The sequence below is a fragment of the Equus quagga genome, chromosome 10 (assembly GCF_021613505.1).
Source record: "Equus quagga isolate Etosha38 chromosome 10, UCLA_HA_Equagga_1.0, whole genome shotgun sequence".
Lineage (NCBI taxonomy): Eukaryota > Metazoa > Chordata > Mammalia > Perissodactyla > Equidae > Equus > Equus quagga.
Genome location: NC_060276.1, coordinates 89,070,872 through 89,098,594, shown reverse-complemented (window position 1 = coordinate 89,098,594; position 27,723 = coordinate 89,070,872). Strand labels below are relative to the sequence as shown.

The 27,723-nt window shown below is 37.3% G+C and overlaps 2 protein-coding genes across 7 annotated transcripts in view; one reads left to right on the top strand and one right to left on the bottom strand.

Moving 5' to 3' along the window:
• Positions 1–27,723, bottom strand: part of CASK (calcium/calmodulin dependent serine protein kinase) — a 368,709-nt gene that overhangs the window by 129,460 nt on the left and 211,526 nt on the right. For all 4 annotated transcript variants that reach the window (XM_046673193.1, XM_046673194.1, XM_046673195.1 and 1 more), the window contains exon 6: positions 1,909–2,011. In XM_046673193.1, coding sequence (XP_046529149.1) covers positions 1,909–2,011 — 103 coding nt within the window. The remainder of the gene's footprint in view (positions 1–1,908; positions 2,012–27,723) is intronic.
• GPR34 (G protein-coupled receptor 34) lies at positions 11,748–18,754 on the top strand. Of its 3 annotated transcripts, none has more exons than XM_046673198.1 (4): positions 11,748–11,811; positions 12,719–12,811; positions 13,470–13,557; positions 17,063–18,754. In XM_046673198.1, exon 4 carries the CDS (start codon positions 17,141–17,143, stop codon positions 18,275–18,277), a length of 1,137 nt encoding a protein of 378 aa, XP_046529154.1. In that variant the 5' UTR covers positions 11,748–11,811; positions 12,719–12,811; positions 13,470–13,557; positions 17,063–17,140; the 3' UTR covers positions 18,278–18,754. The 3 variants fall into 3 exon arrangements, with proteins under 3 accessions (XP_046529154.1, XP_046529153.1, XP_046529155.1); XM_046673199.1 differs by lacking the exon at positions 11,748–11,811 and adding an exon at positions 11,945–12,026; XM_046673197.1 differs by lacking the exon at positions 13,470–13,557.

Here is a 27,723-nt window from a genome sequence, read left to right as displayed (position 1 = left end):
TGAGAGCCTGAGAGAAATGTAAGACCCACAGCAAAAGAAGCAATAGCCCCAAGCTCCTGTGCACTCAACTGTACCTGTAGTTGTGCTCAGTTTTGGCTCCGTTCTTTGTGCATAGTGAGGAGATTCTGAACCAGTTTATATAAGGAATGGCTACATTAACCTAGACAAGTTAATTTGGTTAAGACTTAGGGGAACATGACAGCTGTCTTCAAACCTGAATGGCTATCAGGTGAAAGGATTAAAACTGTTTAGTGTGGCTTCAAATGTCAGAATTAGGACCACTGAGTGGAAGTTACAGGAAAATAGATTTCTGTTCAATGCAAGGATGAATGTTTCAATACCTAACGATCTTTCTGAAAATGCAATGAACTGTCCTGGGACATAGTGAATTCTTTGCCATCTGAGGAATTAAACTAGAGATCAACCTTTTTCTGGGAATTTTATGACAGAATTCAATCATTAATTACAAGACTGGAGAAGTTAAGGCCCCTTCAAATCTGAAGATTCAATGATTCTACAATTAAACCATGTGTTACTATCTGTCCCTATGGTTAATCTTCTAGTTACAGATGAAAAGTGTTTGAATTAGGAAAAAAATCAGTTTTTAAAACTCTACTCAACTTGCAGTTTCTAATATTATTGGAAATGATTAGCTGGAAGAGAATGTAAAACTAGAAGAAAATCTAAACATAATTTAATTTTTAGGGGGCAATGTGGTGAAACAACTGTTTAAAGAAAACAACTGACTCATGGCTCATTTTTCAGAGATGGTCTATGTTAGGAATTTAAAACTATGGACCAAGAACAGTTTAGTGGATACCAGGGGAAAGGTGGGGTGGGGGGTGGGCACAAAGGGTGAAGTGGTGCACCTACAACATGACTGACAAACATTAATGTACAATTGAAATTTCACAAGATTGTAACCTATCAATAACTCAATAAAAAAAAAAAGAAGATGGTATATGTTAGTACTACCGCTTTGACGTTTAGTAACAGTGAATCAAAATAAATGAAATATCCTGTGTAACAGATTATTTTGATATTTATCATTTGTCTGGTATTTGAATTTAATGTAAGCATTCTTGAAAGTTGACAGCTTTAAAAAGGTTCTGTTGATATTTTTCATATTTTTCCTCTTTGTGAAGGCTGCCGGTATTTGGAGATGGAAAATAGGAGGCAATGATGAGAAGATTGATAGTTTGTAGAATGGAGAACTAAATAATTCGCAAAACTAAGGAACAGAACTAAAAACAGAGCAGCATTCTGAGCCATTGAAAGGAATAAATAAAAAAACAAATACTTGAATCTGTAACTGGCATCCACCTCTGTACGCTGGTGAAGAAAGTTTCTATTTTAACTTTTCTTCTTCTTTCTGGCACGGGAACTTTCTAATTATGTTCTGCTTTGGATAAGAATAAAATCAGTCTGCATTCACATCTGCTTGCTCTTCCCAAATACTCAGATTGAGGGCTTGAGCAGGACTCTTTCACAAATGGAAAGAGAAAAACAGCATGGAATTAAAAATTAGCCATAGATGTAAACCTGAAAGTGGTTAATCCACACATTTTAGATTTGACTTTGTTTGGCCAGTTCAACTTTAAAAGTTACTTTGCCCCAAATATCATCTTCTTCCAACACTGTTTTAATCTCTGCGTGTAGGGTCTCTTCTCTGTTAAGTGCTGGGGATACAAAGAATAAAAAGACAGAGTCTCTTCTTAAGGGACTAAAATTCTAGTCATGACTACAGAGTTATTAAATTCAAAAATATATGATGGGACTTTTTTGAGGCAGTTAGGTGGGGTGGAATGGAGTATGAAACACTGAGGATGTGCTAATATTTAATTTGAAAGTTTTACACCAGCCTGAAAGTGACCAAGTTTTGAAGGAAATTTTTAAAAGTATTCTTACCTCCAGCTACCAGTCCAGACTCCCCTAACTGAATAGCTACCCCAAAGCCCCCAAGTTTAACAGGTGCTGAGTTTTCCTTTGAGGCGAGGAGAACACAGTGGGGCTGAAAAGACAGACAAACAACAAACAAACCGAAGATAAAGATTAATTGAAGATAATTCAATTTACACAAATGGAATAACATCATCATATAGTAATATATAAAAGCTCCTGGAATTATTTTGGATGCTTAAATTATTGGTCCTAATCTTACTTCTGGCTGATTTCTCCAAAGACTTACCTGTTTTATCCAATATCTTTCAGGAATTATTTTTTTCAAAGATTAGGGTATGGTGCTAAGAATCAGAAAGCATGGATGCTCAACTAAGACAGATATATTTTCTGCATTTTCATGCAATATTCTCTTCCTTTGAGTGACAGTCTACATTTACTTAAGGAAAAATACATTTTCCACCTCCTGACAAAATGTTTCTTGAAACCTCTGATTTTACCTATAGGACCACTATATCTTGGCCCTTAGGGGATGCTGATGGTCTTCTCCTTGTCCACCCTCCCACCATCCTCTTTCTGTTCTTTATTCATTCCACCCTCAAGTAAGAAGAGTCAGATTGAATGACTTTAATTGAGCCTTGCTCCTAGGGAATCCAATGCCCTTCTCCCGCAGGTCTTTTCTCTGGACTTGCCCTTTTTCTCTGTGGGAGTGGGACATGAGAAAGGAGAAGGAGACAACTTGGCTGGCCTTTGGTCCAGGGCAAAGACATCCTCTACAAGGAGTGGCTGCTTGATCAGGGCTCCCTAAGAATCATATGCTTTGTGGTCACAATGGGAGTTTCTTTGTAGGACCTTGTCCTTTCCATCTATCTTTTTCTGCGACCTTGTTGGGACTGGTGTCAGGAAGGGATTTAATTGTGAGGACCTTTCATCTCTGTTCAAATACTATGCTCCCCAATATGACTGATGTTACACATGACCTGCTCTTAAAATACGGGTTAGTGAAAAAGGCAAGCCTCTTCGGGCATAGAAGACAAAAGTACTTTTTATTCTCTCCTATACTTGCTCATTCATAAAATGACACAGTTTTAGTTCAGGTTTAGCCTACGTGATAGTGGACATGAAAAAACCTGTGCAATAAAACTCTGAGCTGGGGCCGGCCCGGTGGCGCAGCGGTTAAGTTAGCACGTTCTGCTTCTTGGCGGCCCGGGGTTCGCCCGTTCGGACCACAGGTGCGGGCATGGCACCGCTTGGCACACCATGCTGTGGTAGGCGTCCCACATAGAAAGTAGAGGAAGATGGGCACGGATGTTAGCTCAGGGCCAGTCTTCCTCAGCAAAAAGAGGAGGGTTGGCAGTAGTTAGGGCTCATCTTCCTCAAAAAACAAAAACCAAAACAAACAAACAAAAGGAGTAAAACTCTGAGCTGGTACACCCAGAGAGATGTTTGATGATGATACACAAAAGTGGGAGAGATCTTTACTCTGCCCAATGAAAGCATCAGGGTTCTACTTCGGAAGTTACTCTTTTTGTCCAAAGATGTTTAAAGACTTTTACAATAGAGGCTAGCACAAAGAAAGATGAGCCCTCAAATATAGATGTGCGTATGAGTGTGTGGGTGAGAGAAAGAGAGGAGAGGATAAGCAAGTGTAAATGAATGGTGAGCAAACTGCAGCAAGACACAAAGGAGCCAGAAGGGTCATGAGAAAACAAGCAAACCTCTACAGAAACCAACCGATAAAGACTGCTCTCAGTCAGAACTTTCAGTTGGTTCAAATGGAGACCGATGGCAACAGACATCATGAAGAAAGCAATAGCCCTAGCAAGATTCTAGCATGTGGCACAGCAAATGAACAAGCCTAGAAACGGACGGGCATGATGCAGAAGAAGAAAATACAAACTAGACCCAGACAGGGTCTTCTGGCCCTGGTTTTCGTCACCTTTTTAGGAAGGAGAAGTGGAAGCTTAAAGCAGAATCCCAAAGAATACCCTTCAATAGTTTGCTGACTCTATTTATGCTTAAGTTAATGTTACACTGAGATTTATGCAATTCTTATTAGAGTGTGGATTCGGTCATTCTCCACAAATCCTTAAGTGAGACAAATCATAAAATTGGAACTTAAAATAGAAAATAAACAAAGAAACCAATACAAACAAATGAATATAAGACCAGATAGTGTTAAGTGCTATGAGGTAAAATTAAGCTGGTAAGGAGGTCTTACAGGTTTGGAGACTAGGGAGCTTAGTTAGTAAGGGGGGCAATCAGAGAAGGCCTCTCTAATAGTGTAATATCTGAACACAGACCAGAGTGAAGCGGCAGTGTGGGCCATGTGGAAGCAAGTTCCAGGTGGGGAGGATAGTAAGTACAAAGGCCCAGAGGCACGAGGAGGGTTCGTGTGTTTGGAGAAGCATAAGGAAGCCAGCAAGGGGGAAAGGAAAGAGCAAGGGGGAAGAGTGGTGGGAAATGCGATTCAGATGATCAAAGGTCCTAACATTCAGGGCCTTGGAAGCCATGGTCAGAACTCCCAGTGATAAAGCCCATAAGCTGAGTGAGATGGGAAACCACTGGAAAGTTTTGAGCAGGGGAGCATTATGATCAGTTTTAGGTTTTGAAAGCATCACTTGGGCTGTTGTCTGGGGAAGAGATTGCAAGGGCACAAGAGTGGAAGAAAGGAGACCAGGTAGGAGGCTCCTGCAGTTGTCAAGAGTTGATGGTTGGCAAGTTGGCAAGAGAAGATGGTGATCTGGATTAGTCTAGAGTGAGATGGTGAGAAGTGGCCAAATTCAGGATACATTCTGAAGGTAAAGCTGACAGGAACTGCTGCTGGATATAGGGTGTGAGAAAAAGAGCTAAGTCAAGTATGACAACTAGGCTTTTGTTCTGGGCAACTGAGTGAAAATGAAGATGCCATTTACTGAAATTAGGAACACAGGGAGAGGAGTTTACAAGAGGGATCAAGAATTCAGTTTCATACAGATTGAGATCTTATAAGACAGGACAGAGAAGGCTAGGATTAGAGATACAAATTTGGGATCAACAGCATATAGATAGTATTTACAACCAAGATAATGAATGAAATCCCTTAGGGAGTGACTGCTGATAAAGAGAAGAGGTTGTGGAGGACTGAGACCTGGTGCCGGTCAGGAAGATGAGAACGGCCTACAGCAAAGGAAACAGAATGCTGAGACAGTGAAGCACGAGGAAAATCAGAGGGGTTTGGTGTCCTGAAATGCTACTGAGAGGTCATTTAATATGAGAACTGAGAACTGACTATTAGATTTGGCAACCTGGAAGTCACTGGTGACCTCGATAAGAGGGGTTTTGGTGTTATGATAGAGACAAGAATCCCCATTGGACCAGGTTTAAGAAAGAATGGAAAGAGATGATGTAGAGATAGTAAAGTCAGGTATCTTTCAAAACTTTACTGTACTAGGAATAGAGAAATGGGATGTAGCTAGAAGAGAACGTGAAGCCAAAGAAGTTTCTTTTCACTTTTTAATATTTACAATTGGAGAAAGTAGATTAATAAAACTCCATGTACCTGTCACCCAGCTTTAACAATTACTGACATTCTGCCATTCTTGCTTCATCTATCCCCAATCATTTATTACTTTTTTTGCTGAAGTATTTTAAAACAAATCATATCTTTCATCTGTTAATAGTTCAGTATTTCTAAGATGACTTAAAAAATAACTGTAATATTATCACATCCAATAAAATTAACAATAATTCTTTAATATCATTAATATCAATCCATATTCAATTTTTCTTGGCTGTCTCAAAAATGTCTTCTTATAGTTGGTTAGTCCAAAATGATATTCAAGGTCCATACACTGCATTTGATGGTTGTCTCTCTTAAGTCTCTCTTGCTCTATAACATACCCCCCTGGAACCTTTTTAAAAAATGTTCATGCCATTGATTTGTTAAGATACTAGGTAATTTCCCCTGTGGAATCCCTTGCAGTCTGAATTTGACTAATGGTACCTACGTGGTATCATTTAATATGTTCCTTAATCTCCTATATTTCCTCTAAATTGGTAGTTAGATCTAGAAGCTTGATTAGATTCACATTCAATTTTAGTTTTCTTGCAATAATACTTCATGAGTGGTGTATCTACTATAATACATCAGGAAGAACATAATGCTTGGTTGTTCTAATTTTAGTGACAGGATTGATCCGTGGGTTCAGGTGTTGTCTGCCTTGATCCATCATCATAAAGTTCTCTATCAACTTATCATTCAATGATTTTAGCAGCCATTGATGCCTAGCTTCAAAATTAGGGGTTCCAAAATGGAGGTTTTCCCTAATACTTTGTTATGAAAACTATCAAACAAAGAGAAAACTGAAAAAATTCTATAGTAAATGGCCATATATTTATCACATAGATTCCACAGTTAACATTTTGCTATATTCCCTTTATCAAATATCTACCTATTCATCCTTCTATCCAACCATCAATCTATCTTTTCACACTTTAGCACACATATCATAGAGTTTAATATTTGTTTAAAATTATGTTTAAGGTAAAATTTACATACTGTGAAATGCACACATCCTAAGAGTACCATTAGAGAGTTTCAAGAACTTCCATATATCGGTGTAACCCAAATCCCTATCAAGGCATTATCATCATCCCAGAAACCTTCCTCATCCCATTCCCATTCAACCTCTGCTGCCATGCCCCCAGTGCAAACCCCTATTCTGATATTTTTTTCACCACAAATTTGTTTTGCCTGTACTAGGACTTCATATACATGAAGCCATGTGGCATGTACCCTTTTATGTAAGGCTTCTCTCAGTCAGTATGTTTCTGAGATTCATCCATTTGGTTGTGATCAGTAGTTCATTTTTTATTGCTGAGTAAGTATTCCATTGTATGAATATACCACAGTTTCTCCATTCTCCTATTGATGGACATTTGGCCTGTTTTTAGTTTTTGGATATAATGAATAAAGCTGCTATGAACTATTTCCAGAATAACAAGTTGATATCTGGGCAACCTCCAAAGGTGACCAATGAAGGGTTTTTTTTGGTATTATTAATTTATAGATTTTTTATATTTGGCATGTTTTAATCAATTACACCCATTATTCCTTCTGATGTTCAAATTGTCGCATTTTTGGCAGTGGGCGCCCCTTTAAGTCAGATCTAATGTCCTTTTGTAAGACTCTAGGAGTCTGATAACTTCCTTGCTCTCAGATACAAGAAGATGTTCGAGCCTTATCTTGTTCATTTCTTGCCGTAAATCTAAAACCAGCCATTTCTTTAGTCTCATTTTTGTTTATTGGAAGAAGGTATTTAAATCTACAACAGGGTATTAGGTATATTATTACTACTCGGTTATCACTGCTTTGACTTTTCAGTGGACAGAGCTGGAAAATATATGTTTTTTAGAAGGAGAAAAATAAATCACCAATTCATACTGATGCTTCTTCCTACTTAATTATAGGGTTTTTACTTTACTTCTTGATTTTGTCACGTAATGTTGGTACTTAATGACATTAAAATAATTACTCATTTGCTTTATCCTTTAGTATATATTGGTATAAAAGTTTCAAAATAACAATACCTACATTACCATTAACAACAAAATCACTATATGTTGTTTAGGATTTCTTTGTGGGTTTTTTTGTCCTTAGGATGTATTCTACCAGGGATATCCAGTCAAAATACTGCTCTACTATCGAATAAAGTAAGAAATCATGAGTTTGTGCTGATATAAATAAATAAGTGAATGGGGAGAAGGAAAGGCTTTTCTTTAAGTAGAAAATCAATTAATAAATGCAGAAGAAATTCTGGCATTAGAAAATCACCATTTGGCAGTTAACATCATAATAAATGATTCAGGTAAGAACCATCAAAGGGTGCTAACTAGTGGGTGAAAGTTTGAAGAGTGACAAGATATTTATACAATCTCAAAGTAGCTCCTCACAGGATATTTATTAGTTACAAAAGGTAAAATAGTAATTTTACAGAGGAGAAACCTGGCAGACAGTACTAGCAAAGTTACCACTGCTAGTAATGGGACTGATAGCCTGTGCTTCCTTCACTGAGAAGAACTCAGCAACACTGCTGTGGTATTCCTGCCAAAGGACACAACTGGATGTAATCATGAGGAAACATCAGACAAACTCAAACTGAGGGGCATTTTAGAAAGTAACGGGTCCATCTTCTTCAAATACTGTTTCAGATTAAAGGGTTTAAAGGAGACTGAAGAGGTTTAACAGCTAAAATGCAACACATGACCTTGTTTTTATTTTTGCTATAAAGGATATTATTAGGACAATTGATAAAATTAGAATGTCTGTAGATTACATAATAGTATTCTTTCATATAAATTCCCTGATTTTGATAATTTTACTGTGGCTATTAAGAGAATTCCTTATTTTTAGGAAATATATAGACAGAAAGAGATAAGATAAGAATGAGAGAAGAAGAAGGATAAAACAAATGTAGAAAAATGTTAACATATACGGAATCTGAGTGGAAGGTGTCTGGAATTCTTTGTACTACTCTTGTAACTTTTCTGTAAGTCTAAAATTATGTTAAAAAAACCCACTTAAAAGAATCCTCCTTGTGGTTATGCTATCAATTTGTTACACAGTGAGGTCAATTTGTTTTAATTAGATTTTGACATAATTTGATGTTTTAATTATATAAATCAGGGGCCAGCCTGGTAGCATAGTGGTTAAGTTTGTGCGCTCTGCTTTGGCGGCCTAGGATTCACTGGTTCAGATCCTGGGCATGGACCTACACAGTGCTCATCAAGCCACGTTGTGGTGGCATCCCACATAGAAGAACCAGAGGGACCTACAACTAGGATATACAACTATGTCCTGGGGCTTTGGGGAGAAAAAAAAGAGGAAGATTGGCAACAGATGTTAGCTCAGGGCCAATCTTCCTAAAAAAAATTATATAAATCATGTACACAACAGCTACAAAGTCAAAACTGTAAACAAATACCATTCAGAGAGGTCTAGCTTTTGGCTCCTGTCCTCAATCCCAATCTCTCCCTCCTCACTGGTAACTGTTTGTATTAGCTTTTGGATTATCCTTCCATTGTTTTGGTTTCTTATTTTGAAAATAAGAAAATACAGATAAATATTCAAAATTTTCACATAGCAATGTGTCTGATAGATGACTCCATAGCAGTACCTAGAGATTTTCAGGGAAGTTTTGTGTTTTGTTTTGTTTTGTTTTTTAAAGAGAGACATTTGTGTGCTGACGGGAAAGATGCCGTAGAGATGAAAACCAACCCCAGGAGAGGGGATGGGGTGTAATGCCCAAGTCAGGAGGGGAGTTGTCCCTAGAGAGAGCAAAAAAGGCAGCCTACAGGGGCACCTGTAGATGCAGGCAGATGTGGATGTAGAAAGATGAGGAAGTTCTCTTTTGAGCGCTTCTATTTTCTATTTACTTTGAAATAAAAAGTGATCATCAGGCAGGAATAGAGAAGGAAAGGGGGTTGTTGGCAGTTTGAGAAGAGCAAAAGTGTGAAAAAGTATTTTCAAAGAATAGGAGAAAGAATTGACTAAGGCAGTGGTTTTCAAACTTTAGCATCAGAATCACACAGATTTACTGGCTTCTACCCCCAGAGTTTCTGATCCACATGGTCTGGGATGAGGTCAAGAGTGTGCACTTCTAACAAGTTCCTGAGTGACGTTGATGCTACTGGTCTGGGAGCCATGCTTTGAGAACTACCAGACTAAGGAAATATAGCAGGACTGCTGGCAGCATAGGGGCCACTTGAGGTTTGTGATCAAGAATCTGAAGTGAGACCAATCAGCACGATTGTGTGTCTGTACCCAGCAGTGCTCATTTTAGCCAGCATGGGCCTGGAGTAGGTAGTGGGCTGAATTCAACCAGAGTTGAATTTAGATAAAGAGAGAATGGTGATATTAGTAATAGATGGCACCAAACAAGCATATCCATTTATTTCTTCTTTTTGTACTTCTGTCTTTACATAAATAGAAAGTTAAGATACCACCAAAGGAAGAAGCAGAAGGAGATATACAGGAATGAGCTAAGAACATAGAGACAGAAAGTAGAAAGTTCAGCAAGAACAGGAAAAAGCTCATATAAAGAAAGAACTAGAAAAAGATTATATTCAAATCTGGTCACAGTAGGGCCACCAGGGAACTGAAGATTAAAACATATTTAGTATTTTGAAAAGGGATGACAGGTGTGGAAAAATAGCTAGCATAATACAAAAAATGATTGTATTATATTTTATGAAATAGAATGCTAATAAACATCTATTTAGTCATTAAAAAATCCTGACAGGATCTCAAAAAGATATTTACACACTCATGTTTATTACAGCGTTATTCACAATAGCCAAGAGGTGGAAGCAACCCAAATGTCCACTGACAGATGAATGGATAAAGAAAATGTGTTATATACATACAATGGAATATTAAGCAGCCTTAAAAAGAAGGAAATCCTGTCACATGCTACAACATAGTTGAACCTGCAGGATATTACACTAAACAAAATAAGCCAGTCATAAAAGGACTCCACTCAAATGAATTATCTAAAGTAGTCAAAATCATAGAAAGTAGAAAGGAGGTTGCCAAGGGCAGGGGGTGGGGCAGGGGAATTAGTGTTTAGTGGGTATAGAGTTTCCATTCTGCAAGATCAAAAAGTTCCAGAGATCTGTTGCATAACAATATAAATATACTTAACACTACTGAACCATGCATTTAAAAATTGTTATGATGGTAAATTTAATGTTATGTGTTTTTTAGCGCACACACACACACAAAATTCCTACCGGACTAATAAAGTAATCATAGCAGACCAATACAGTAATTATCTTCCTTCTCAGAAGTTCTTGGGGGAAGTAAGAGCTACCACATATTTTTATCCTAGCAATTTAAAAACATTCTGTCCCATGTATCATATTTATAACAAACTAAGAGCTCTGGAGAATATGAGTTCAGAAGAGTGTATGTACCTGGAAATAATTCAAATGTTAGATACAGCCCAATGAATATTATTTAGCAGGAAGTAAAGAAAGCTGCAGGGCAACAATTATGGGGAGGATAAAAATTTTTCTTCATTTCAAACAACAACAAAAAGGGAAATGACACTAAACTGCAGGGCCAGTGGTTACATGGACGGACAGATAGTAAATATTGGAGTAGGATCAAATCAAAAACTGCAGAATTCCTTCATTATTTTCATTAAAATATAGAAGATATTTCAATTAACTTGGGAGAGTTTATCATAGTGATAATAAGACCTTCACAAATCTTATCTGGTCCTAAAATTATAAGATTGTTTTAGAAAATAAATCCAAGATCTTAAAGTAATACATGAAAATACACTAAAATAATGTACAGATCAAGTAATATTTTAAAAAATTAAAGAAAAAATAATTCATAACTTATGTTAGTATAATTCAATACAGAAGTGCCATTTTATGTGAATAACTTAATTTCTAAAACAAATCCAGAAAGAAACAAATTCAATGCTTGTGCTTTAAAAGTCCACATACCATACAATGCATCATTTCCTGGGAAAAACAGAAAATACATATTTCTTCTTAGAATTTATGACACTTCTTTATTTTGGAGCAGAAGGGAAAAGTTTCCACAATTGTCAAGGTGGAAAGTATTCATATAAAAGATATAAATAATTTCCTTAAAGTTAAATGTTGATTGAACTTAAAGATAAAGTTGTTGCATAGTGGTGGGGCTTTTCACTATTTTCAGACGGATTCTGAGAGTTGTCATATTGAAAAAAGAAAGAAAAGGGAAAAAAATTCTATTACCACATGCAAAAAAAAAAAGAGACAACCCCAACCAATTGCACCACGACCGGATGGAGGAGCTCAGCTGACACACCAAGACAGTCTGTGTCCTAGGGAAGCTTGGGGTTCAGCTCCTTTTACTTCAAGAGAACCTGAACTGTGAGTATTCTTTGATTTCCACTACATAAATAGTCCTTTAATTTTAATTAAAATTTGATTATCTGAATATTAAAAGTGAAACCTGCTTCGTGGTGACTAGCAACAGTTTGCTTTCAGAACCCTGAGTAAACTGCTTGAATGATACCTCCGCCTTGACTTGAGTCAAATTGACGCTGTGTCTTCTTAGTTACTTGAAGTACTCTAGGACACTGGAGGTATTTAAGCATATACTATCAATATTATCACATATTTATACTGTATTTTGCATATTGCCATAAAGACTTGCAGATATACTTGAATCAATTAAAAGTTATTTTCATATGCAACAGTTTATTACCACTGTATTATAAATGATCTACAATATTAACTTTGTTAAGTTATGCTGTCTCCCTATTTTCAAAGATAGTATTTTCTTCTTTATTATATTATTACTATTTTATGGTAATTACCAGACTAATTAAACTTTAAGTTTGGTGTTTCAGAAGTAAATAAGGTGAATATTAGATAAAAGAAAAAGCAAAATACACTTTAGTTAATTCAAGTAAAATTTTAAAAAATGGTTTTTTTTTACAGATTAGTGGTTACCAAAGGAGAAGGGGGTGGGGGAAAGGTGAAAGGGGTAAAGGGGCATATATGTACGGTGATGGATAAAAACTAGACCACTGGTGGTGAGCACGATGGAGTCTATACAGAAATTGATATATAACAATGTACACCTGAAATTTACACAATGTTATAAGCCAATATGGCCTCAATAAAATAATTTAAAAAATAAAAAGGTTATGAAAAAAAATTCACACAAAAAGATAGTTTTTTTAGACACAGTTAAATTTATAACAGAACCTAATGTACTACTGATAATATTATTTCCCAAGTAACATGTTTTCAATTTTCATTCTGTATGCAGCAATTAACACAATTTTTGAAGCATAGCCTGAATGATTCAGTCATTGTCAAGTCAAACTACAAACAGTGAAAGGTTGCTATCATTGCCAAATAGGTACGTATTTTAACATAGCAATGTGATATTTTCGTAAACATACCCCAAACTGCATTTAAAAAGCTTTTGCTCACTGGAGGCCACAGTGGAATCTGTTTGGTCCCGCCCTCTAGTACAGAAGCTTCTACATGAGCCAGTTGAAAAATATCAATAAGGGTAGAGTGGTGGTGGATACAATGCAGCACTAACACAGGGTTGCAAACTTCAAGATTTGCCAAGTAATAACATTAAAAAACCATTTACCATCTACTATCAGAAACCCATTGTGACCACTTCAATATAGCACACGAGTTACAGGTAACGTCCACTGAGAAATTAGTCCACTATGTGAATGCAGTGGTTTGTTTCTTGTCTTCACTAGCCATTCTTAACAAATCAAATAAGCAGTTTTTAAAACATCAATAAATGGCCTTAAGAACAGTGGGTGATTGACACATTGCAAAGGAGGCCAAAAATCAGCCATAAATTTAAAACAGAATCTAATCTGTTAATTTGTCCATAAATGACTGGTCACTAGCCATCTAATTCATGGTTCTAAAAGATGGCTACTATTAAACAAATGCATTGCTTTTGCCTTATTATCTTTAAGCTTAGAAATAAAACAAAACCAGAAAGGTTTCTTGGTGATCTCATCCAACCATTATTTATTTATTTGCAGATTAAAGCTGAGGCAAATGGTTTCAGGAAATGTGCTTTGTGCTAACAGCTTTCTAGAAACATCTTGATTATGACTATCAGGGCTAGAAGTAAGTTTGAAAAGATATGCTCTGGGGGATGTGTTGAACATTCTGATAAATGATTTGTGATTCTGTAAACTCCGGACTTAGTTAATTAGAATTATGGACATAGAAAACAAAAAAAAGATTAATATGTTTTCCAAAGAAGTAAAGCTAGATGGCATAATCTCTTCTTAAAATTGCTAATATGGAGAATGTTAAAGGAATTGTGTCAAAATACTGCTGACAGAACTCATAGTTAATAAAGAAAATGCTGATCATATGTGACTAGGAGGGGGGAGGTTTGGTGAAAAGGACTATGTGCTCTAAACAATAGACAGATCTGAGTCTCAACTTGGGTACTGCCACTTAAGGGCTATGTGGTCATGGGTAAAGATTAAAACCTCTTGATCTCTCATTACCTCTTTTGAAATACCTACTTCACACAACTGTTATAAGGATTATGCAAATGAAATAATATAAATGTGCTTAACACACCGCCTGGTACACAGCAAATGCTAAATAAGTATCAGTTAATGGTTTAGCCATCTAGCTCAAGGGTTCAATTCTGACTGCACATTAGAATCCCCTGAGGAGCTTTTAAAGGCAACCATTGCCTGGGGCCCATTCCAGACCAATTAAATCAGAAGATCTGGGGATTGAGCCAGGCACTGATAGCTTGAAAAAGATCTCAAGGGGATTCTAATATGCAGTCAGGATTGAGAGCCACTGAGTCTCTTCTACAAAGTACCCAGTTGGTGGTACGAAATCTCTGGTGGTAAGACCCTTATTGCCTCCCAAGATAGACTGTTTCATTCTAAAAAAGCATTTCCTTAAAAGGAGGCAACATCTGTCTCTGCCATTTCTACTCAACTGGTCCTTGTTCTGCTTTCTGAAGATACATATCACAAGGTGAAATCCTTTTCTCCATGGCCTAGTGAAGCGTTCACATCTTCAGGGTAAAGTGCCTATTTCCTTCAAATTGCTCCTATGACACGATTTGGGCTTTTCTCCCCATTTGCTCTCTGGCCATTTCTAAGTGTGCTGCGAGGATGAAACACTGTATTACAGGTGCAGTCCTACCAGCTTGGGATCGAACCAGATTAGTAGTAACAATCTCCATTTAAGACACTCCATATCTATGAATTCAACCAAAGAATGGCTTAGTTTTTGTTGCAGCTGCATAACACTACTGATACAGCACCCGCAGTCAACTGCAATTGCATTTCTGTCAATGTAGCTACAGCCCTTCCTGTACTTGAATGGTGGATTATAACATCCACTTGTAGAACTTTACATACTTTTCTACTAAATTCTCTCTTTCATTCCACAATATTTATACTTGGTACACAGAGGCAAACAAAACAGTCTTGGTTCCTAACCCTAACGGAGTTTAAAATATAGCACGGGGGAAGAAAAAAACCAACTACTTACAGATGAGTTTTTAAAATCATTTCAGCTATCTCAGCTTTCAAAAAAATCACATCACTTGTCACGCCTCAGGCTCCCTTTCATCAGTGGCTATGAGATGTTTCTACCTGTGCCTCTGTGAGTTCTCTAGGTAAGCACACAACACAGGTCCCTCTACGGTGCCCTTTTCCTCTTCCTGGTGATCTAGATTACATTATCACTGCATTTTTTGGCAGCCTGCCATTCTTCCTAGATTGCCCTTTTAGAATTTCAGATCACCAGAAACATTCCTGTAAGTTTCTATAAACTCTGTGAAATCTGTCTTCCTGCAGTTGAGACACACGACTGACTACACTCCGCGCTGCTGCCTCCTTCCTTCCACTGTCCTGAACTCCGGAGACAGGCTTCCACCAGTGATTACATAACTTCCTCTTCACCAGCCAGTTCCTCTTCCCTGGAATCAACTTTTCCCCTTTACAAAATTTTAAAATCAGAATTTTAACTTCTACCAAAATAGTTTCTTTTTGATCAGACTATAGGTAGAGTTTTAAGAAAGGCTAAGTTCTTCCACGTTTTTCTCTGTGTATAATGTCAGATCAGGAGATTAATTATTGTAATTCAAATCCACTTTACATTGTAGCATTCAGAGCTTGAATGTACACTCCTGCAAAAAATGTTTACCAAGGGCAGGGTCTCTCTTGTTCACCTTTGTTTTTCAACCAGCACTTAGCCAGGTGTGAAATATTTACTAAAATGAGATGAATCAAAAGGTGTTTTTTTAAAAAAACCTTTTATTGAGGTAACATTGGTTATAACATTAACCAATTTCAGGTACACATCATTATATTTTGATTTCTGTGTAGACTAAAAAGGTGTTTTTTTAAAAGCTAACTTTCATTAAGCACTTGCTATGTGCCAGGGTAAAATTCTTCATATGCATTTTTCATTTCTACAAACATGAAGACTTAGAAAAGATTAAGTTGTTTGCCCAAGGTCACAGAGTTAGTTAGGCCTGATTTTGATAACCTTGCTCTGCATGTCTTTATGTTATACCTGCTGAGGCTGCTGTAGAGAAACAGGCAGTCACTCTAAGAAAGGAATGTGATGAGACCTCCTGGAATCCCCTCCTCACGTCTTCTAGCTCTTTATCACGGCGTCTCAGACTGAGCTTTTCATAGCAGTCAATGCCCAGGAAAGGGCCAATAACAAGGAGTATTGCTAACATTCTCTGCTGCCACAAACAAGTAGAATTCACACACTATCTCTTATAAGGTTCTAGCAAGTCTCAAATTACCGAACCCAAGGCATATTTAAACTGCAGTTAGCTACTTTCAAACTCTTGGATCGCACATCCTGTTTCCCATCGATACTATAACTCTGGGCTCTATGCTTCCAGGTCAGGAGACTGAGCAGACTCGGCTTTGTCTGGCTCCTTTGCTCTCCAGTGCAGCGCTACAAGAGTCGGCCTAATGAGGCAGGCGGGGGCTGTGTGCTCTCTTGGTCTGTTATGTTAATTGCACGCCTCTATAGGCAAATGATTTTAATACCCTCAACTTGGTCTTTGGTTGAAAAGAAAGAAATTTAGGACCTTTTCCTCTGTTCCCACCACGGAATGAGACTGCCACAGGTTATCTGTCACATGCCATGTGGCAATATGCGTCAAAATAAACGAATGCCATATTATGAGGGAAGGGGTCAAGGCAGGAAGCTGTGGGCCCACAGCTCACTCGTGGCTAGAACTACCTTTAGGGAAATTGATGCTCACCTTCGAAAAATATGGGCTGTCATTTCACCTCCATCTCTATTCCCATAACAACTTCCCTAAGAAAAGACGATCTCATAGTTCAGTTGTTTATTTTAATATAATAAATGAAACAAACCTTGAACATTTACCACAGCCACAGGAAAGGTTGGAACAGGACATTCCATAAGATTCTACTATATTTGCTGCTTGTTTTGTGAAACCAAAACGCTGCCACATATATAGTGTAGATACCCAAATGGTCCAAAGTAGGATAAAACTAAAGTTTCTCACGATATCTGAAAACAAATCATTACTTACGCTTTGAGTTAAAGTAGCTGTTATTAAATAGCAAATAACTCAATGTTTGGCATTCTGTCGCAGGAAAAAATCTGAAGACGTAAAAGCTACACACAAGGAACATGTCATTTAGCCTCTTCACTATTTGATCCCTACAGAAGAATGAGAAGTCACACTGTAACAATGGCGACCACTTCAGTCAGCAGCTGGCCCTGCTCCTCCCAGGGAGTGCACTTCATTACTAATCACAGCAGCCAAGTGCCACGCAACTTCTCAGGAGCATCAAATTCTACTGCCTGTTTCATGGACGAAAAATTACTCTCTAGTGTGTTAACAACATTCTACTCTGTTATTTTCATCGTGGGACTGGTTGGAAACATAATTGCCCTCTATGTATTTCTGGGTATCCACCGTAAAAGAAATTCTATTCAGATTTACCTACTTAATGTAGCCATTGCAGACCTCTTACTTATCTTCTGCCTCCCTTTCCGAATAATGTATCACCTTAACCAAAACAAGTGGACACTGGGTGTGGTTCTTTGCAAGGTTGTGGGAACACTATTTTATATGAACATGTACATTAGCATTATTTTGCTTGGATTCATCAGTTTGGATCGCTACATAAAAATTAATCGGTCTATACAACAACGGAAGGCAATAACAACCAAACAGAGTATTTATGTTTGCTGCATAGTATGGACAGTTGCGCTTGCTGGATTTTTAACTATGATTATTTTAACCCTTAAGAAAGGAGGTCATAATTCCACAATGTGTTTCCATTATAGAGATAAGCATAATGCAAAAGGAGAAGCAATTTTTAACTACGTTCTTGTGGTAATGTTCTGGCTAATTTTCCTACTAATAATCCTTTCATATATTAAGATCGGCAAGAATCTATTGAGGATTTCTAAAAGGAGGTCAAAATTTCCTAATTCTGGTAAATATGCTACTACAGCCCGAAATTCCTTTATTGTACTAATCATTTTTACCGTGTGTTTTGTTCCCTATCATGCCTTCCGATTTGTCTACATTTCCTCACAGCTAAATGCGTCGTCTTGCTATTGGAAGGAAATTGTTCACAAAACCAATGAGATCATGCTGGTTTTCTCATCTTTCAATAGCTGCTTAGATCCAGTCATGTATTTCCTGATGTCCAGTAATATCCGCAAAATAATGTGCCAGCTTCTTTCTAGACGATTTCAAGGGGAAGCGAGCAGGAGTGAAAGCACTTCAGAATTTAAACCAGGATACTCCCTGCATGATACATCTGCTGCAGCTAAAATTCAGGCTACTTCTTAAAGCACTTGAGGTAAACATATTAAAAAGAATGATAAAATACAGCCTCTGAAGAACTAAAAATTATGAAACAAAGCTCTAGCATTTATAAAGCTCAGATCTTCTTAAAGCTCTTTTCTTATGTCATATTTCTTTTGCTTAACTGTAAAATATTTCAAGTGAAAGAAAAGCTTACACTCATCACTAGATTTTAAATCTGTATTAAAATCTTTTCAAAATATATTGTTAGGCTAACAAACTTCACATAGATTATAAAGTTAAGTGAAATTTATGGCTTTAACAACAGAATAATTAAAGAAGATGTCACAGTTTCTCAAATCACTAGTTATTCAAAATCAAGTTCTTCAAAATCAAGAATACTAATTTAAAGTGTGTTTAAAAGCAAGTTAAATGATTCAAGGACAACTTAAAATGTCAGAAAATATATGTTCATTGTCATTTAAAAGCGCCTGTATGATTTGCCACTGTATTCATTTATGCCTAAACCTCTATAACAGATGAAATGATAATAAAATTCTAATAAAAAATGAAATCACCCATTATCTATCACTGCTTAGATAAAATGGAAAGAATTTAAATACTGTACAGTAAAATCAAACAGATGAGCTAAGAACTCAAAAGCCTGGCAACAGTACTTAAAACTGCACCTTATTTAAAACAGATTTATAAAAGAATGATTCCGCCCTCTCGCACCACACTTTGATAGAGTGAAATGGAAGACGCGCAGACCGCGATCTAGCAAGTCCACTACTAGGTATACAGTTTATAGAACCACTCAAACACGCATGCAAGAAAACATATGCAGTGATGCTCAGTGAACTACTGCTCATAATACTAAACGAGTGGAAACAACCTGAGTGAGTGCGTACTAGCAAAGGAATGGAGAAATCAACTGTGGCTCATTCACAAAATGGAGCACTGCACAGCACTTCAATGAAATGAACTACACCTGCATGTACCAACATGGAGAATTCTCAAAAACAATGTTGAATAAAAAACGACAATAGAAAAGCTGCAAAAGGATATGTAGCATATAAAATCATTCATGTAAAATACAAAACCACATAAAACAATACCATATTCTTTATGGATCTATACACATACAATAAAAATGCAAAACATGTATACTAATATACACAACATATACGCCAACTTAAAGTTAATGGTCACATCTGGAGAGATTTGAAGCAAACATGGCAAAATAGTAATGTCTGTTAAACCTGTATGAATATTTTTGGTTTATTTTTGAGTGTTTGAAATATTTCACAACCAAAGAAAACCTGTAGATTAGAATTAAAAGGAACAAATTCTGAAGTTTTCATGTATGTTCAAAAATGATTGGAGAGTAAGCCCTAAGGGAAAGGGCTCTTATTCATCACTGACTCCCCAGAGCTTAGTGGAAGTGCCCGGCAGACAGGAGATCAATACATATTTGTTGAGTAATTGAATGAATGAGTGAATGAATGGATGAATGAGACAGGGAAGAAGTGCTTAATAGAATTGAAAAAGTGGGTGTATTTCTTTTTTTCCCTAGTCAATGTATCTGGATACAGCTGCACAGAACATCATACAATCGTAATCAGCAGCTGTAATTAAGGCAACCATTCTCAAAAGTTTGGTCAGCATTTGTTCAGTCCTTTGGTCACACACAGGATCAGAATGCTGTTCACTGAATATGTAAAAGCCTCTTATGACAAACTCTAAGGATCCATTCATAAGTTTCTGTCACAGAGTATGAGAATATTTTATAGTCAGATACTTCAAACTTCAGGTAGGCCACTCGCTGGGAAATCAATACTAAGAATCAGTTTTGTTAGGGCTGAATTTGTTTTAATGAGATTTGGCTTGTATATAATTAGTGCTCAGTTAGCCATATTTCAAAAAATGCACACAATTGGTTGAGTAAAGAATAGGTTCAAAGCAGAATTATATTTAAAAAACAAGAAACATTTGAGAGTAAAAACTGAAATTTGCAGAAAAATCAGAGGCTCAGAAAAAATAACATTTATATTAATTACCTTGCTCTGACAATGTCAACAAATACCACCTAACTGAAATTCAGCATTTGTATGATTTTAAAATATGACAATATTGATTTTCCCTCATGTTCCCCAAATTAAAATTTTTTTTACATTACTGGTAAACACTTCATATCTCTACATGTCTCTATTGTAAACAAGCATACAGTTTGAATTGTTAAATTACACTCTACTATTATTATCAGTTTTATGGAACATTAAAAGAAACAAATAGACTCATAGTTCTAGAAGCTGTCTCATTATTTAAATTCAGAGAGGGGCTGGCCCCACGACTGAGTGGTTAAGTTCACACGCTCCGCTTTGGTGGCCCAGGGTTTCGCCGGCTTGGATCCTGGACATGGACATGGCATCGCGCATCAAGTCACGCTGAGGGGTGTCCCACATAGCGCAACCAGAAGGACCTACTACTAGAATATACAACTATGTACTGGGGGCTTTGGGGAGAAGAAGAATAAAAAAGAAACGAAAGGAAGATTGGCAACAGGTGTTAGCTCAGGTGCCAATCTAAAAAAAAAAATTAATTAATTAATTAAATGAGATGATCCCTATAAAGCCCTGCACAACGGCATTTTAAAAAAATAAGAAAAGTACAGGGAGTTAATTCTTGCTATAATATTTGTGATAAAATAAATTTTGATAATGGATTTTGTTTACTGATAAAAGTTTCACTAATAACATATCTTAGGATAACCCGAGTCCTAAGAATATTTCTAAATTTGTAGAAAGACATGCTACTGACTTACCAAATTTCAGGCTATTTATTACATATAATCTTTTATTTCTTACTGAGCATTAGTATATGCAAGCAGGGAACACTGTCCCTACCTCCCCCAACCCAACGCTTAGTTCTAGAAGCATAGATAAAAAGGAAATTCAGAAGTACACACACATCCTCACCTTGCAAAAGATTCACAACAAGTTTCTAAATAGCATCTCACATATGCAAAACCAAACAAGGGCAAAATTAAAGGCCTGACTGCCAGAGTGAGACCTAAATGCTGAGTATTGCTGTTAGTTTTGGAAAAGTATTCTGTGTAGAGCCAGGTTTGACGGCGGTTGAATTTCTAAGATCAGGTCAATAGAAAAAACATTCTGTTCTAGTACAGAAGGCTTTGTTTCCAACTTCTTTTTTTTTTTTTTTTTTTAAAGATTTTATTTTTTCCTTTTTCTCCCCAAAGCCCCCCAGTACACAGCTGTATACTCTTCGTTGTGGGTTCTTCTAGTTGTGGCATGTGGGACGCTGCCTCAGCGTGGTCTGATGAGCAGTGCCATGTCCGCGCCCAGGATTCGAACTGACGAAACACTGGGCCGCCTGCAGCGGAGCGCACGAACCTAACCACTCGGCCACGGGGCCAGCCCCCGTGTTTCCAACTTCTTTTTAAAATGGATTCTTCAGTCCTGCTGATATAAAAGTAGAACTAATATAATTACAAGTCTTTGAAGCAAAGCCTTACTGAAAGTTATCCACAAGAGAAAACCAGCATGAAATAGAGTTCTCTCAACAGGCAAACTGGATTTTGCAGAAACATGTTAACGGGCTAATTATTTTTTAGCCTTTTGAAATACGAATGGAAATTAATTTTACCAGATATTAAAATAAATTCATATCCTTCAATAAGGAGAACACTGTGGAGCAGATGCAAGGATAAACTTATTAGTGGAACAGAATACACATTGCTCAGCAGACCCTCGATGGCATGAGATTATACGACAAATTAATGGCTCTCAAAAGGGCAGGAGCAGGAACAAATCAGAGGGAAACGTAAGATTCTGTTAGTCAAGATGTGCTAGAATCTTGCAAAGTGGGGTTAAGTGAATTTTTAAAAAGTTTCCTGAGTGACTCTCATACACTATCCTCCCTCAAAATCACTGCAAATAAGGGAGCCATCACAAAAGGATCGGGGAAGGAAGGGATGGATTAAGAAACAGTGCTGTGCTTATTTAAAATAGAGAGCCAATTTATAGCCTCACCTTGTATCACACCAAAAAAAATTATAAGTGAATCAAAGAGTTAAATGTAAATAATGAAACCATTAAAAGATTTAAAAATACATGACTATAACTCATCTGTGAATGGGAAAGAACTTTCTATTAATAAAGCAATACAAATAACCATAGGGGAAAATGCATAGATTTGACTTAAAAAAAGTAGATTCTTTTTTGTCAAAAACCGTAAAGAAAAATAAAAGCAAAAGCACAAAGTGGGAAAAATATTCACAACAGACATGACATTTACTGGACAGCCTTTTATGTCAGGCACCAACAGACACCATAACTTGTAAAGAAACTTGCATTTTTGATCAGAAGAAAGCATTTGAAACTCAGAATATAATCCGAATTATGTCAGCTCAGATGAGACAGAAACTAAGGCACACTCTCACGCTGGATGATGCGGTGTCTTTTTTCCACTGCTCCATGGCCCAAGTGAGAACACACGCCTATAAGCGGCTGCGGCAGTGCCACCCTTCAGTCTGGTTCTCAGATAAAGATGTGGAGGGCTAGTTGGGTGGTGGTAACAATAGACTTAGAGCTAAGAGGGAAGTGCTAGGTTTGTCCTAAACTTTTACTTTTCTTCTTATTTCTTCCCTTCAGGATCACATGCAAGGGAATGGGAAGCAAAGTAAAATATATTTATTTATGTGTCCTTCACTGTGCTAGGTGCTTGACATGCATGATTAGCATTTAATCCTCAGTGCAGTGCTGTGAGCATCAACTGTATTTTACATATGAGGGGATGCAAGTTGGTAGACGTTCACGCCATAGACATTGTCTCTAAGTCAATGCTTTTTTCACTTTCATTTCCTTCTGCCCAAGCACAGTGGTAATTACTGAGATGATTTTTGTTTTTTAAAAAAACATAAATTGGCATTAATATGTCTTTGGGGCAAACAGTTCTGCTTATCACTCATCAAAATTGTGTGATGTCAAAAAACCAAAATCTTAAAGACTACTTTTCTAGCTATCACACACTTGCACACTCTGTGAAAGCTCTGCCTGAAACCAGTACAAAAGCATACAGGTTGAACAAAAGGAAAAAAGGGAAATCAAATTGTAGCATCTCACCCTTATTAATTTTGCTTCTGGCCCAGGAAATGCATAAAGAACCATCATAAGATGAGCTTTGGAAAAGGTTTCTAATTATAGTTTGGATACAGGCATTGATGACACATAGAATCTCTTTTTGCTTTAGTAAGCCACGCAAGTTATTTCAGAAGCAACAGTTAACTGTTATAGTTACACTCTGGCTTGGTAATTCCACATATAATTTTTTTTAGTTATAAAATGTTTCAAACATACAAAAAAGGGAAAATACAACATAACAGGAAACTAAGCACCCATCACCCTAACTGGACAGATGTTAATGTTTTGGCTGCATTTGCTTAAAAGTTCTCTTGTACCCATATGTAATCCAGAAAGTTAGATATACTAAAGCTCATCCCGAGGTAGCCTCTTTCCTGAAGTTACCGTATATCATTGTGATGTATATTTTTATACTTTTATAACATATATGCCTAACAATTTGTATGAGTTTTTGTTTTTAAAATGTACACAAATAGTATCTTACTATTACAGCCTTTTGTAACTTTTTTCACTCAAATTATGTTGATACATGTAGGTCTCGTTCATCCATTTTTACTGATGCGCAGTGTTTCATTGTACAAATAAACAACAGTTCAATTCTCCATTTCCTCTAACAATGGGCCCTTAGGTAGTTTCCACTTTTTTGCTATTAGAAACCATATACAAGTGAATTCTCTTGTACACCCTGTGCAACCAGTGGAATTTCTCTATGGTTGACACCTAGAAGTACAAATGCTTGGTTGTAAGGGTACGTACATCTTCAGTTGATCACACTTGTGACAAATTGCTTCCCAAAGTGATTTTATTACTTTATACACCTATCAGTTTATAGACCTATCAGTACTAGTTAAGATATGACTTCCTGATTACCCACATCCTCACCAATACTTGGTATTATCGGATTTACTAACTTTTGCCAAGCTGGTAGGTGTGATATGGCATCTTCTGTGGTTTTAATTTGCATTTCCCTGATTACAAGTGGAAAGAAGCAGCATCTCATGTTTTGCCCATTCAGGTTTCTTCTTGGTGAATGGCCTGTTCATATCTACACTTTTCCCCCATTTTCCCTTAATGAGTTGCTTATCTTTTATTCTTTTCTTTCTTTCTTCCTTCAAATTATTGAAGTAATTCTTTACATATTCTGGATACTAATCTTTTGTTGCTCATATGGGTTGCAAATTACTACTACCAGAATGGGACTTATCTTTCACTTTGCTTATGGTTTCTTTTGCCAAACACTATAAGCAAAGTAAGATATTCTCTAATCAATGAATCTAGATAAACCCGGGCCCTTTGACATACACCCCTCAAGGACCAAGCTCAAGAATTTGTAGACAAAACTATCTTATAATTAGACAGCTTGGCATTTCAGCATAAATAGTACACAGGAGTCAAAATGAGGTGTTCCCTGAGAACACAGAAACAGAATTGTTTTCTGAGACTTAAAATACAAAATTCAAACATCTGAGTACTGATATGCAAAGGATCTTAAAGTGTTGAAAGTCTCCTAGACCAGGAGTTGACCTGTTAAATGTATTAACATATTTAAAGGAAGAATTGGCCATTCACTAGGAGGTAACTGAGGGAAAATTAGAAAAAATGTGGGGTCTGGAGGGAGAGACTAAAAAGATGCTGGTATTGCCCATCCAAACACAGTCCAGGGGAAGAGTCTTGACCAATGGACCAGGAGTATTACCATTCCATTGCGAAGTCCCTGACAAGGATTATGGTGGGGCTGGATCTAACAGGTCTTCTTAGCTCAATGACATTAAACATTATTAAATAATGAACTGAGAGGCAGCATAGCAGACAGGCTAAAAGGGTGACTGTTGCAGCCAGACTGCCTGAATTCAATTTCTGGCTCCACCACTTACTATGTAACCTTGGACAAGCTCTCTTTCCTCTCCTGAGAAAACAAGAATAAAAGGAGTACCTAACTCAGTGTTGTTATGAAGACCAACTGAGCTAATAAACATATCTGGCCAGTAGGAAACATCTAATATATGTTATCCAAATACCCAAATGCCAAGGGAAAGGGAGGGGAAATATACAAAATGGAATGGCCAGAAGCTGAAGGTAAAATTCAGAACTAGGAAGATATACAGTGGAAGCTGATCTGGATCAAATGAGGTGGGGGGAAAGTAACTCAAGTAACCCTTTAATTTTAGCTTTCATTAATAACAGCAATGTCCAGGACAGGAGCGGAAACAGATCCATCCTATTCTGTGCTAGTCAGAACCATACTCTGAAACTTGAGCAAGGAGAAGAGGAGAATGTGGGCCACCTTGCAGGATGCCACAAGAAGGACTGTTGAAAGAATGGAATTATTTAGTCTTAAAGCAGAAGATTAAGCAAAGACATTAGAGCAAAAATGTGTGTGGGGGTAGCCTCAGAGAGCAGCATAAAGAGGACCAGTGAAGGACTGGAGTTGCAAACAGCATGTTTCACCAGATTCTAAGAGAGGGTTTTCTAATAATTACAGATCTCAGACAGAATAGAAAGCCGGTGAGCTATTTCCTAATAGAACTATTTCAATATAGTATGGATCTCCAGCAGCCTGGGAAGGCAGCAAAGCATTTAATAAAGTTTGGATTAGATGTTCTTTAGATCCCTTTAATAGAAGTTTGGGGTTTTATAGAACGCTCAATGCCTTAATGAGTGGTAACTAGAGGCCACCTACGATCATGTTGTGCCATCATATTGTGCTGATACAGCAGTGCCCTCAGGGCTACTCAGATGTGTGCAGCTGAGGGGAAGGAGGCTGCTGGCTGCACAGTCAACGGGCCCCAAGCAGTTTCCCTGAATCTTCTTTTGTAGCGACTTTGTCCAGTGTCCCTTGCTCAGCAAATAGTAGGTATTCATTAATATTTATTGCTAGAGAGATTGTTTAAACTATGTCTAAAATAAGTGGATGGATTCTGGGAGCTTTGTGACGTTTATGTTAGGTGCTGAGGTATCTTTGCTTTCTTACTGACCCTTGGCTTTGTTCTGTGCAATCAGAGTGGCCAAACAGGTCACCACACTGCATTCTAAAATACCGACAAGGTACCTTTGCTGCAAACCTGGCTCAATAGCATTAACTCAGGTGCGAATGGTAATCACTCTACTGTGCTGTATTTTCAAATTTTATCCAATTGCAAACCTCTGGACCAAAAGATCTTAATGCCTTCCACTAATACTGCTGGCAATGCTGTTATAGGCCATTTCCTGTTATAGACATTTCCTTTCTACATTTCCTGCCTCTTCTCGTGTTCTATTACTTACGAAGACTTTCTAGTACCCCCAATACCCCCACCCCCACTTTTTTCCTTTCCTGTACTCAGCAGCACCTCTTTCTCTTCCCCAATTCAGTTTTGTCTTTGTTTTCCTACTTTCTCTTTTAATTGTCTTTCTCACAATTTAGTGCCCTCTTCTCTTGTGTGTCCCCTGATCTGTCAGAAGCAGAAAAAGCTTCATATTTGTGTGGAAATTCAGTTTGTATTCAAAAGAAAAATACTGTTTCCTCTATATTAAAAACAGCTTTCAGCTGGTTGCAAAGGGAACTGATGAGGTTTGCATGCATGTTCATATTCAGTTCCCCTTTGTGGCCAGTGAGACTTGAAAAACACTAGAACACACAGGGTCAGCTCTTGTGGGGACTGATTATAGAGTTCCAAATATATATGGCGAGTAGTGAGAGGAGTCAGCTAAGTAAGTAAATGTGGGTCTCATGCTCTGATAGTTTGCATTCAGGATCCTGCAAATAATGAAACCTGAGTGATGAGTACAACCTGGCCTGGTGGGGAGAAAAGCTACCAAAGGGGCAAGCTAGACTAATTGTCTTTCTACCTCCTCCTAGGCTCTAGTATTGGGGATGTCAATGAATTTATCCAGCTCTCAGGAGCAAACTAGCAAAAACCGTCTTTTCTTCTAGTTTTACTGAAAAGCTAGATTAATATCCTGAAAATAGAAAAGAAAGGGAGACGTTACTTACAGAGGATAAAAAGTACAAAGGAAATAGCATGGATTTATGACACGCCTAAATACAAAAAATAATCAAAATGACAGCTCCAAGACCATAGTAGGACACAGTGGGCACCCCTTTACAAAGTAAACCTAGCCTTTTTTGGGGAATATTACCCAAGAAACAATGGACTCTGAAGTATACATACTATATTAATCCCCAGGGAAAGAGCCAATACACTGCACTTTGAGGGAAAAATACAAAAATTCAGTTGCAACATTACAATTGCAAGAACATTAAAGGAAATGTGGTAGATTAACAAAGGTAGATTAAAATTCTCTGCAGCTCCTCCCATCCAGAGATGGAGTCTTTGCCCACCTCTTGAA